Source organism: Cyphomyrmex costatus, unplaced genomic scaffold, assembly GCF_001594065.2.
Source record: "Cyphomyrmex costatus isolate MS0001 unplaced genomic scaffold, Ccosl1.0 scaffold192, whole genome shotgun sequence".
NCBI lineage: Eukaryota > Metazoa > Arthropoda > Insecta > Hymenoptera > Formicidae > Cyphomyrmex > Cyphomyrmex costatus.
In genome coordinates, this window is record NW_017275954.1 from 146,304 (window position 1) to 160,207 (window position 13,904).

The window sequence follows — 13,904 nt, forward strand, 5'->3', positions numbered from 1 at the left end:
TGAAAAATATTAGAATGCAAATATGTATTTAGTAGATATACATATAATAATAATAGTTAAAAACAAAATTTATTATAAAAAGAATTTATTATATTTTCACATATTGTCAAAAAGAATTATATGACGCAAAATTTCAGTTAATTCGATATTGAAACAGTTTATATTAGCGACTTGTAGCCCATTTTGAAGAAATCCTTTGATTTTTATCGATGGATCATCAAATGGCGACATAAGTATACTATGGATTATTGTAAACAAAATAAAAAAAAGCGCACTAAACAATTCGACATTGTCTAAGCAGAATTTCACCAACCATTTCTCAGTAATCAGTTGCATCAGGACCTGAAAAATAAGAAATTATATTTTTTAAGAGCAATCTTTATACTGTAATATGCAAATAAAAAAAACAAAATTACAAAAGTATATACATATTATGTATAAATCATGTACAGTTTGTTTAAATAAAATTTTAGAATTTAAGAATTATGTGTGTGTGTGTGTGTGTGTGTGTGTGTGTGTGTGTGTGCGCGCGCGCGTGCGTTTGTATGCTCATATATGTATGTGTGTATGTAAACGAGGTGTACATATATATGTGTATGTGTGTGCATATATATGCATATATGTATACACACAATATATACATATATACATATATAATTGGGTTATATCACAACTTATCGTTTGCCACTTTTTTCTCTTATAATTTCTTTACTTTTTACATTTACATAAAATTTAATATTAGGCAACTGCAAAAGTTATTGTGTTTGATATACGTCAAACTGTCGAATAATTTCTTCCGTCACATTGTTTATTCGCGTTTCTCGAATAGTTTAGACTCATAAATAAATTTATTTGTGTTTCTTTATCAATATTAGTTACAACATGCATAAAGCAATCAAGCGTTGATAATCTATAACTTTCTGCGAAATACAAAAACAGATGAGAGAGATACAGAAAGAGAAAACAAGAGAAAAATAATAAAGGAAAAAATTACATGCGTCTAGAATCGAGTTAGCAATAAGAAGTAAAAAAAAAAAAAACAAAATAATCTCCATATTCTTAACACTTTTTATATTTTTTTTCTCTCTTTTCCCTTTTGCGCCTATAACTTTACATTTTTTATATAAAACATGTGATCATATGTAAAATAAAAAAATCACAAGTAAAGAACGAAAGATATGCATATTATATTATATGTCAATAACTATTTTTATTCTACACATATATTATCGAAGTGAGAATAGGTTTAAAAAGAAGTGTTAAAAATAGGATGATCGATCGCGACATGATACAAATATAAAGGTTCAACTGTATAATAAATGACAAAAACGAAAGAAAGGAAAGTGGGAAATCTGGAGAAGAAATCAAGAATGATACACGAATATATGGAAACGATATGTACCGATAGAAAAAAAAATCACGTAGCCCGTAGAGCACCTTGGGCATGCTCAGCCCTGTCTTGTGAAGAGAATCGAGAAAAAAATATGTCCGTGGATCGTGGAGAACGGTTGCTCGCAGCGGCAAACACACCGGCCTCATTCTGCCTTAGGGCCATCAGCAATTATAGTTGGTTTAGTATTCGCATAAGGACATCGGGATAGGAGGAGTCACCAACGAATATCGTTAGTTCTGGTCAATTTGCTGTGCCAGCAGGGCTTGCGGCACGCTTTTCGTACTTTTGATTCTCGGGCACAGTACGTTCACCTTGTAGGTCCAAAAGGGCGTCTTACTGTTGAGGATCTTGAAAGCCAGAGAAGGCATAACATCGTGCTCCTGTGGGCTAGGTAATTTCGTGCTCTTCCACGTCAGAAAATACGAATTATCCTTTGAAGGAATCTCCGGCTGGTGCGCCGGCTGGTGGACCTTCCCGTCCGATAAATTCATGGTATTTCCATTCATCGCTGTGTCGTGAAATTTTCGACAAGATTGCTCGTGAATAGGCGAATATTCGGGAGACGTTAAACCACTGGAATAGTTGGAGCAATAACTGTCGTCATAGTTGAACGCGTTCGTCTTAAGCGGCAAACTGAGGTATTCCTTTCTGCAGGGATCTGTTGTGGTACTGTCAGATAAAATGGAATCGTCGTTCAGAAGCCGAAAGAGTCGCGAGTGCGTTTGCGTTCGTTGATACTTCTTTTGCTTCCTCGTACACTCCGAATCTGTGTCGATCTCACGACACTCTGTATCTATCTCAGATATCATTCGACTTGTATCAGAAGTAACTCCACTGTCCTCGTCGTCAGTATTCTCACGAGAATCTCCGACACTCAACAAATATTTCATGTCTGTCTGACAGAGTTCCTGTCTGTCAGAGTTCACACATCGATCGTCATCGACAATTACGCAACAATCCTTCTGATTTGTTCGATCTTCTGTATCGACAGTTTGATGCGTTTCGAAATTTTGCATCCAGGACCCAAGTTTCGACTCACAATCAGTGGTCTTCCTATCGACATCAATGGATTCGAAATTGTTACAGGCAGATTCTGCTTGGCTACAATTTTTATCGTTTACTGGTCCGTCCTCGATGATTCCCATAGCCATTTCCGATTTAGAAGCGGTACAATCATCGACATTCTTCGACGCTGATTCCACGACGTTAATTCCGTTATATTCTGTTTTTGTAACTGGGAATTCCGCCTCCGTGTTCTGTTCTTTGAAGTTATTTCCGCTAACGTTCGTTGAATCTTTCTTGAAAGTGAAATCTACATGTGGTACCGCGATACTCGTGTTATTTTTCGTGCTCGTTGCTGCGCCTGTTGCGTCTGACACGTGTCTCGTCACAGTAAAATTCACGCTGGTATCGTTGCCAACGTGGAAATTGGCGCAAACATCGTTATCCGTGTCATTTTTAGCGGAACGTCCGCCACAAGATCTCTCTGCCTTTATTTTACTGTTGCCCACCGTCACAGTGGTGATGTCCTCATTATCCTCAGACACGGAAAATTTGAATTTTAGAGGCAAACTCACGCTGACCATCGTAGCTTCGGTGTCGTCAGACGGATCATCGGTCATCTCGAAAGAAGCTTCATTCTGTTCATCGATCTTCTTTTTACTGCCGCAATAAAGACTCTCAGAACTCAACCGTTCCACATCCTCGTAGATTATGCTCAACTGATGTGGAACGACGTTGTCAGTTATCACACCCTGTTGATCACTCTGCTCCGTATTCGATACGCGATTACTTTCAGAATTCATCTTACTAGACTCTTCTAGACTAGAAGCGTCGAGATTACTTTGATTATTCATGTAACCCTTTTCATTATACCCATTCGACTTTGATGTAAAATCTTGTTTTGACGTTGTGCAAGAATTTTGGTCGTTCGAATAATCGTTTTTCTTAAAAAGTACCCTGTCACCGTGAGCACTACTTTCGGAATTGCTTTGCGAATGTCTACATGAATTATCGACATTCGAGCATTCCGAATAAGTAGTGAGGTCGGTGCAATTTTCACTCGAGGAAACATTACGTAGATTTTTCTTCAATTTCTCGTAAGGATTTAAACCTATTGAGTAACCTTCGTATGAATCCGAATCACTATTGGATAGTGTATTATTGGAAGTAGTATCGTTACAATATTTCTGACAGGAATCCGAAAAATGCTCGTTATCAGAGACAGAATCGCTGGAGTCACTAGAATCATTGGAATCGCTAGAATCACTAGAATCACTAGTGTCTATGTATGTATAATTAGGCACATTGATATGCAGACCAAATGTTTTTTTCGATTTTTCGATATTATTAGGCATCATAGTTTTGTTAGGGCCATCCGATGTATCGTCTTCCTCATCAACTATGTTCATTGCCGTCTTAATACCATTTTTGTCACTGTTGTAATTCTCGTAGACATTTTTGGGATTATGTGTCCCAGTCGATTGTAAGTTCAAGTGATTGACTCCCAAATCGTTGGGTAAGGTGTTTCTTGATTCATTGATCGAATCATCTTGCACAAAATAGCTGTCGTCTTGAGCAGGAGACGAATGGACACACGCATAGCGATTATGAACATAGTTAGAGTTATTTTCATCAACGTGCGATTGGACATCGTTGTAACCCGCTTGAGGGCAAATTACAGCAACGTAACCGTATTGGCCTGAAGAATTTTCTTGGTCGTTTACTCGTGCCACGCCCGTAAAGTTTTCATTAGAAACCGGATAAAAAAATTCATATCCAACGCACGCATTTTCGTCTGGATATCGTAGGTAAGGAAAGGAACGCTCGTCCGCTTCGTTCGCGGACTTACTGGATGGAGCATTATATTGCACAGGATAATAGCCCCACCAACCTTCGGAATGCGACCAGAAGGAAACGGGTCGAGGAGAGAAGAATGCATCTTGCTGATTGCCCGGCAAGTTATTCTCTGTTCGACAGGTGTAATCTGCTTGACGATTTTCTTGTGTGGCTACAACAAACAGCACAATCCATTCAAAAAAAAAGTTAAATTCTTTACAAGTAAGACAGAGCCGTGCGTGTCGTCGTTATTTTTCTGCCTGAAATTTTCTTCTCTTAATTACACGTCGCATTATGTACTGCATGATCTACCAAACGAGTTTAGAAATAGATAATTGCCTAGATCGAAAGTATGTCTAAGTTTGTCCGCACTTCCAATTTTATTTCGCTTTCCCTTTTTCCTTATACCATTATGCCTAGTTGATTTTATTTCGGTAAAGTTGGTATATTAATACGGAATAAAGCGAAATTATTCGGCTGAGAAAATGAGAAAACTTACACATCCTGTGTTCATAGGAAAAAACATTAAATATCATATAACACATATCTTACAATCCAGTTAAATGTCATAGTAAATTAAAGTAATAAATTTTAACATTTAATTATTGTATAATTGTTCTTGCGAGAAAGGATAAATGTTCGAAGATAAATGAAGTTTTATTTTAATATCTTTAACAAAACACTGTATATGTCAAGTAGATCGTAACTAATAACTGTTACATGTAAGAAGTAGTTTCCTTTTACATATCTTTGTAATAATAAATGGCATAACATTATACAAAATATATGGCATTATTTAGAAAACATTTACCTTAATAATTTAATAATTATTATTAAGTTATCTGATGTATTTCAATAAATATCTTTTATTTTTTATAGAACAAAAGTTGAGTTAAATTATTTACCACCACTATTATTGCTACATAGTTATTATAGTCTATGTTTAAAATGTCAGACAATATACTAAGACTTTATACGAATTCCTCTTGCTATACGCAGGCGGTAAAAAGATAAATAAAACTATCTATAAAAGAATTTGCAATGAAAAAGCCATTGTACTACATCGCATACAATGCCTGTATCCCTAATAGCATAATTTATGGGCAATATTAATTCAATATTAGCCTAATACATCCCCAATCACGTTTAATCAATGTATTGCCAATAAATTGCTATTAAGCTAAGTAAATCAAATTTTACACCTATTAAAAAATATTTTTTACAATTTTAATCTTAGTCTTCTTCATTATTGTAATGTGGCAAAACATTTCTAAAGTTAAATTTACCCTTTTTATATCTATCTAGGATGTCTATTATTTGAAATTGCTATATTACTTTCTCTCTCTCGATTTCTTTCAAAAGCTTTTAAAAAAATCAACATTTAAAAGATCTTCAAAAAAATCACCGTACTTATCATATATTTTTTATGTATAGTAATTCTTACAATAATAGTTAGTCTGTGTAACACTTTTTGTTTTTGTCTCTCTTTTGTATGTGCGTGAGTGCGTGCGTGCGTGCCGTGCTTGAGTGCGTACGTGCGTGCGAGTATGTTGTGTAAATATATGTATATAAATATCAGTATATAGCCAAGAAAATTTTATTATTCCTGTGAACACAGGATTGGGAAATTTGAGCGTTGTGACGTATGTTATGTCAATAAAGTAGTCATTAGAATATAAAGCACTTATTACGATATATTAATGTACACATATAAATAAGCTTCTACAATTAATTTATGAACAAGGAATATGTATGTCAAAATAAATTATTAATTTGTATATTTATGTTAAGTATCACGTAAGAAGATTATGAAATAACGTAAAATACTTTCCAAAAATTGAAACTTTAACTTTCTTGCACGTAAAAATATATGGAAAAACTGTTTGACATATTCGTAATATTTTAAAAAATGTCCTGTCAACAAGATAAATTCCGTAAAAATATTTTAATCGAGTATATTTACCATTATTTTCTGATGATGTCATTGCCTGTAATATTTTGAAGGATCGAGAAGGAATTGCACTACCCGTGTATTTCTTCGGTTCTTGTACTTGTTGTTCACTAGGTGGCAAATTTGCCTGTGTCTCTTCTGTATAAAAATTATCACAATCCAAATTTATTATATTTCAGTTATTTTAATAAAACTAAAAAAAAAAGATTATTTTTACATTTACACATACTTACCAAACGACTTAGAATTTCTGTTTTGCCGCTTATTTACAACGTTTTGTGGCACTGTAATATAAAACATAAAATAAGAATTTCCATATGTTTATTTGCAATATCTAATCCTCGTTATTTGGATATTAGAAAGATTTAATTGATTTGAAAAGATACAATATATATTGTTATACTTTTGATAAAATTTAACATTAATAAAAGAGTTTTTAAATAAAAATATAAAACAATCTTACCAGCGCAAGTTACTGAAGCATCATTCGAATCTGTCATATTTTGTAAAAAACGAAAAGCTCGTGAAGGTATTGCTGCACCACGATATCTTGGATCTTTCTCTTGATGAAGATAAATCTCTTGGTCGACTATAAAATACAATATGAAAATATAATATTTACCATTTAAGTTTTCAAGTGATAGTTTAATTTAAAAAATTAAATCAATTAGTCTTTAAAAATCATATTAAAAATAATTTACATTACATTGTATTGATAATAATTAATATAAATGTTATGAATATATGTATTTGAAAAAAAGATTTCTATGTATATTATAAATTATTATAACAAAAAATTGAAATAGTAGACACATAAATCATATTATTCTACCTTGTTCTTTAAATTTATTCATGAGTAGTTTTTCATCTTCACTCAATTCCATTTTACGTATTTGTTCTGTACCAACATCGTTTAATTCGTCTGTGTCCGTTATTTTTTGAAGGACACGAAATGATCGCGACTGAATCGGACCAGGTTCGCATTGCTGATTAAGATCGGGACTTCGCTGTTGTACTACACTGTCTCAAAAATTTTATTTATAATTAATAATCAAAATAAAATTGCAAACCTTATAAATAACTAACAAATTTGTTAAAAATTTTTCGATGCACAATCTATTTAAAATTATTTTTTACAACTTTTACGAACTTTAATATATGATTAGTTGTATGTTACTAAAGTTGATTTATTAATTGTCAAGATACAAATCATAACTATTATTTATTAATTAAAAAATGTTGATTCAACGTAATACATATTAATTTATATAAATTTAATCACTTGAATTTGATTTACTTTAATTTAATCTTACATTCTTGCTGGTTTTCCAATCTTAACATTATTTTCCGTAGTTGGTGGCATATTTCTCTTCTCGCTACCTTCCACTACAAGGGGAATAATATAAGTCGTTCCAGCCGATTGTTCTGGCCGAGATGTGACATGAATCTGTGGCTGTTTTTGATTTTGCGGATGATTTTGTGCTTGATTCTCAAATGTATGTTGTGCAGGCCCTTGACCCCATCGTTGCTGATGATGTACAGTTGGAGGCTGTTTGGTAAATTGATGATGACCAGATTCACGCTTCGCGTCAAATACTGATGGTCTATCTTCCATCTAAAGAATGTTAAAATAAAAGTAATTATAAGGCTCAATATATATAAAATAGTATAAATGTAAAGAGGGCAATGAGACAAGTAAATTAACGAATAATTTAATTCAAACAATCATATAAACATATCAAAAGCAAACGTTTCGACTCCGATCGGATCATTTTCAATGTTACATAAAATATGAAGTATTATAAATTAAATTTAAATATATTGTATACATTCTTCATTAAATCAAAAAATATTCTCAATTCAATGCAAGTTTCAGTCAATGTTGGTGTCGTAAGCATAATTAATCCTTGTTAATAATAAAAGAAAAAGAAGTAATATGTTCATAAATAAAAATTCCCAATAGTCACAATAGTAAAAATTATTATAATTAAAAATTAAATAAGATAATTTGCAGCGAACTAAAAAAAATAGCACTGATCTTTGTAATGACAAATAAGATGATGTTAAAATATTCAAAAAATAAAAGCGATATGTTTTTGGAAATAGTAAAAAATTAATTTATCAACTTACTCGGATAGGTACAACGTGTTCGTGATGCGATTGCGAATTCGTTTGTTGTGACGTTACAGAATTGATATTCTGCCTCTGCTGCTGTTGCTGCTGCGGCTGTTGAGGTATTTGTTGCGGTTTCGTTTGTTGATTCTGCGGAACCGAATATTGTTTTTGTTCTTGCTTTTGTTTCGCTTGTGAACATTGTGGAGACGCTTGCTGGACCTGAACATAAATCGGAGAAACTGAGTTCTCTGATGAGTCGCTGCCAACCGTTTTATTCACATTCGTGCGTTTAGCCCATTCAGGCAATTCTTCCTGAGGCTTATTTTTATTCTGCATCCAAGGTGTAGGAGCCTTGGCTAAAGTAACCAGAGTTGGAGTACTCGGACTTTCAGGAGTACTCGACTGACTTGACGTGACTGTGATCGGTATTTTAGTATCCACCTTTGTTATATTTCTTACTGGTTCAGCTTGTTTGTCTACAGCTATAAAAAAAATAAATATTATAATTTCTCCAAATAAATATCACCGATTATTTTTACAACTTAAAGCTGATCGTGACCGTAACATATTTATTTTAAGATTTTTTAGATAGATTGACATCCGGAATAGATTATTACAATAATACGGTATATAATTTTCAGTAAACATGATAGAACAAAATATAAATAAATAAATAATTACCGTTCGACAATGTTCTATTGACTGAAGGTGATTGTGACATCCTAAGGGGTGGCTGGGGTGGCACGTTGGAAGGAAAAACAGGAACCGCGACTTGAGGCACCAAGAGATTCGTTGCGACAGGAACTGCAGGCGATTGCTTTGACTCGATAGCGGATTTTGGTGGTCCCTCTATGCCCTCATCATTAGCATTTTTCGCTACTCTTCTCGCCATTCGTGGACTACGAATCTGCGAAAGATCTAATTTGCCGCCCATACCCGGGGTATAGGTAAAGGGTTTCTTATCCTTCGTTAGCATGGCATTCTGGATGGCTGCTGGTGGTTCATAAACATCGTTGCTAACTACTTGCGGCCTCTTTGCTGTGGCGGTCTAAATATCGCGATAAAAAATGTCAGATAAGTTATTATTACGATTATAGTTTATATCTTATGATTTAGTTCATCTTACCTCGGTAGTATTTATCCTCATAGCTGGCAAGTGACCAGACACAGGAGGTAGAGGAGGTGGCGGTGGAGGTGGCCCTGAAATCATATAAATTATGAGTAATACAATATGATATATCTATAAAAAGTGATATAATTAACATCTAATTTACACTCTCTATTGTAATAAATTTATTAAAATGTAATTTACTAATTATTACGAATTAATAAATTCTTTTGAATTTTAATCCTTATTCATTATTCTTAAGACTCAATATAATGCGATATTTTTTTTTAAATTTATATCTATCTCTTTTTGCCATAGAAAGAAGTGTGGTATATGTACATACCTGCAACCATGACACCCGGATTTCTGCAAACAGAAATCAAACAATTGGATAAATTTGATTATTAAATAATCTATTTCTTAGCTAAATATATATAATGGAGGTCACTTTAACAGTTTTGGATAAATAGAAAAGTCAAATGTTTCATAAAATAGCTTCTCCACAAAATCAATGTCTTTATTAATTGTACTGAGTGAGGCATTTAAAATAGGTCACCTATAGATAAGTAAATAAAAAAACATCATTCCGTTTAAAAAAACAGTTTTTACCTTTGTCTATTCTTTATGCCTCCACCTACAAAACGATTATTGATATCACATTATGTGCCCTTCGAAATTAAGCAACTTTTGTTTGATACTTTCCCTTCTATTATTAAAAACAAGCGAGTTATTCAGGTGTTATTCACCACGAGTTATTCACCTGTTTTAAATGTCTCACCCTGTATCATATATGTATGTATATATACATGAAAAACCTGTGATGTGTTTATAAATTATTTTAATTTTAATATATTTTCTTTCAGTTAGAAATATATTTTGCTAACGCAAACTGTAATTTTGCTATAATTTAAACGCATTGATCAGTTCATTCAGGCTAAAACCTATTTCTTATACTATACAGCATTTTGACATATTTATGATAAAATAGAAATCATTTTAATTAAGAAATCATTTTGATATATTGTTTTCTCGAAAACATATACATTTGAGTAGAATATAATTAATTCAGTCTTCTTCATTTGCATGAGACATTGCTATCTTATCACTGGAATGCAACTACTTCAAAGATGACTCATCTGTGTGTATTCATGCTTTGCGCACGTACGTACATTTACATTTCATATATACATTTAATTTACAGTTTAACATTTTTATTAACGTTAAATAAATATACAAATTGTAATAATTGTAACGATTAAATAAACTTGAATGTGTTCATAAATACAATCTCTGATCTACTTTAAATAATCATTAATCCATATAATGTTCTCTCAAAGCACACAGATGGAAACTATCGTAATAATTAAATTGGGAATGCAAAAAATATTTAATTAGTCACTTATATTTCTTCCATCGATCAAAAACTATGTATAATCCGATAAAAGAAGATTAAAATGTCTTTTAGGATAATACGGTCAGATATTTCCTTAAAAGGGCTAAAACAACATTGATCACTGGAATCACAGTGAGATTGGAAATATCTTGCAGTTGTGTAAATGTAGGTCGTCGTATGACATCGACAATACTACTATCGAGGAATTAAGAAAAATATTTATAAATAATATATATATTTATAAAATTCTACATACGCGCAAAGTAAGAAAGAGATTACAAATTAAATAATATGAACATTTTCCTTATACTTATAATTATAGATTTACTCGCTTTAGCTTGAAATTATATATTTCGTCGATTTATTTTTAAACCATGAACTCATTGCAATTTCCATGTGAATCATATTAATCCTCTATGTAATAAATTCTTGTAACGAAGAATATGATATAATAATTGTAATAAAAAATATATATATATACTTTGTAATAGAATATACGTAGTAGTATTATATATATGTGTGTGTAAATTTATTAATAAAATATTAAAAATGTCTCTAACATAAAATTCATATTATAAAGTAAAACAAGAACAAATAGTATGTAGAATGCATTGATTTTATTAGTGATTATTGTATAAGGTATATGCAAATAATTCATTCAAGAATCAAACAAAGCTCTTCTCTAGTAATAAGTAGAAGAAGCTAAAATTTTTAATAATAGAATTTTGGAGTCAAGTCTAATACTGTGCCGGAGCACAGGCGTTTTTATCTTGGCACGACCAGTACAGCACGTGACTCTTACTTTCAGCAGATTCATGAACGCTTCGTTGAAAAAGATAGTGTTTCTTGTGGAAAATTTGCCAACTTCTTCTACGTTACTTTGACGTAAATAAACTATTCACAATGTGCTATACCGATATTGTTTTTATCAGCACATTTATTTATAATATAATAATTATGAATAAATGTTTATTTTCAATTTTTTATTTTAGTCATTATATAAAATTCATTTAGCATCTCAGTAATTTCCTCCACTAATAAATTTTTAAAAAATTCCCAAAATTAAAAAAAAATTTATCATTTGTAAAAGTCTCCTAAAAAAAGTTTAGCCACAAATATTTTTCTTATTTTCTTCTGTATCACAAATTATGAAAACTATTATTTGCTTAGAGTAAAATTCTCAGAAAAGTTCGGTCATGGCGAATCAAATCGGTCATGCTGATGGCGGCCACGCCGTAACGCTCGGAACCCAGCCAATGAGCCACAGCAAGTAGAAATGTATTTAGGTAGATACACGAGCGAGAGTAATTTTAGCGCGGATGGACTTGCGCAGTGGAGTCTTGCAGATTAAACACTTCGAATCATTTTATTTTTAGGATTTCTAACACCGCGGCAAATACGCGATAAATGTGCGATCATCTCACAATCGATCGTATTGAATGAAGAGATTTATCAAATTCAATCAAGAGTCGAGAACTTGGGTTTGTGAAAAACGTATACATTACCTGTGAAAAAATTAAAATTCTACTGTCAATAATATAAGAGAATATATTATCGTAAGTACCTAACAATTCTATATTTTTACTCAAAAAAGACATCCATTTTATTAAAATGTTCACCAAAGTGTGAGCGAGAGGCATTGCACCCAATTGGACGTAAAAATGCGCCGACTTGCGAAAAAGCTGCGCTCTAAGTCAAATCTTTTTGTCGAACGACATCACTCGTCTCTTGAAATATATGTTCTCCTTGAGACCCACGACAGCAAGGCCGATTTGGCCTTGCGACTGCTCGACCCATTGCAATGACGATCGAAAAACGAGTTCCATCTCTGATCCTTCTTCCGCGAGGTCTGTCTTTCTTTCAAGTTTTGCATGCGCATGTCGACAAAACATAAACATTACATAAAATAATTTTTATCTTTTAATATCTGACAACGTTTAAGATATTTCGAAATTTTAATCATAATTCCAACGTATCAGTATTAAATCAAGAGTAATTCCACTCGATGCCAGATTATATCACGCCTGAACTTAATATTAACTGTAAGACTACCGGCAGTTTTAAGTCGTATATATTTGTGTTCAGTCTTCCTCTCTTTTCATTCTTATTTGAATAAAGTGCGCTACGGTTACATTTTTTATTTCCGAAACGATCGGGAGAGGAAGAGTCACACTTATCTCGACAATGGATTGTAATTTAGAAGAAACGATGATCTTACCCGACAATTGTCGAAGAGTTCATATCCAGGATAATTTCGTAATTCACTGATGTTGATTCCGCACGCTGGCTTATGCCGCTACTCACTAGTCGAGAAAGAGAGAGGGGGAAAAAGAGAGAGAACCGGTTCTCTATACTACTTTTGGGATTCTAAAAGTCGAAGGAGAAGGCGGATATTAAAAGGGATACGAGCAGCTCCGATGCCGACACTAGCGCGCGCCCGCAGCTACTACAGACCGTCGTCGTTTCGAATCGCTTGGTGCTCAGACTTCAGACCTCGTCGTGACTTTACAGACTGGCACGCAGAGCTGACGATGTGACTCCACGGTCTTACATCTTTACCGATTTGATCGCCGCATTGCGTTGCTCTCGCGCTGGTCTGGTCACCGCGCGCCGGCCGTCTTTCGCCGCTCGCTGTCGCCGCTGCTCGCCAAAATAGCTCGATTCTATTTTAAGATCCTGATATGTACAACGTATTTCCTATTATTCGCGATAGCATCAGTCACCAAAGAGTCTCAATCCGCTTGGCATTGATTCACACAAAGATCATTGTATTTTATAGATGTATATTAAAAATATGTATATATAGACGGTATAAAACTGTTCTTAAAAAAATATTAATCCAATTTGAAGTTAAAATCCAATTCAAATTATTTCGTGGCTTCTTTTTACAAGATTCTTACAAATTTCGTAAATATTTTTTTATTCCGAATATAAAATACCAAAATCATGAACAACAACTTCTGGATTATATAAAATAATTTTAAACTTTAAATGTTTTTATGTAAATAAGAAGTAGGAATATATAGAAAGGGAGGTTCATACAAGAAATTGAAAATTACAAACACAAAGGTATTAAATTTTAAATATTTCGCTAGCATCATCAAGT

At 32.9% G+C, this 13,904-nt stretch overlaps 1 protein-coding gene across 2 annotated transcripts; it reads right to left on the bottom strand.

Moving 5' to 3' along the window:
• Positions 1-130: 130 nt before the first annotated feature.
• On the bottom strand, positions 131-13,358 carry LOC108772517 (uncharacterized protein DDB_G0290301). Of its 2 annotated transcripts, XM_018538052.1 has the most exons (12): positions 13,017-13,358; positions 9,749-9,771; positions 9,424-9,497; positions 8,979-9,345; positions 8,313-8,779; positions 7,496-7,797; positions 7,015-7,202; positions 6,646-6,771; positions 6,416-6,466; positions 6,195-6,320; positions 4,287-4,403; positions 131-342 (listed from the first exon to the last, which is right to left on the bottom strand). In XM_018538052.1, exons 1-12 carry the CDS (start codon positions 13,037-13,039, stop codon positions 320-322), a joined length of 1,887 nt encoding a protein of 628 aa, XP_018393554.1. In that variant the 5' UTR covers positions 13,040-13,358; the 3' UTR covers positions 131-319. The 2 variants fall into 2 exon arrangements, with proteins under 2 accessions (XP_018393554.1, XP_018393555.1); XM_018538053.1 differs by lacking the exon at positions 4,287-4,403 and having other exon boundaries at positions 13,017-13,357.
• Between the last annotated feature and the right edge of the window lie 546 nt (positions 13,359-13,904).

Bases quoted from the DNA above. Each gene is read 5' to 3' on its own strand.
- LOC108772517 (XM_018538052.1), bottom strand. From the start codon at position 13,039: ATGAACTCTTCGACAATTGTCGG. The intron at 7,798-8,312 runs GTAAGTTGATAA...AACATTCTTTAG, and splicing joins AACACGTTGTACCTATCCGA to ATGGAAGATAGACCATCAGT. The intron at 6,467-6,645 runs GTAAGATTGTTT...TTTATATTACAG, and splicing joins TGCTTCAGTAACTTGCGCTG to TGCCACAAAACGTTGTAAAT.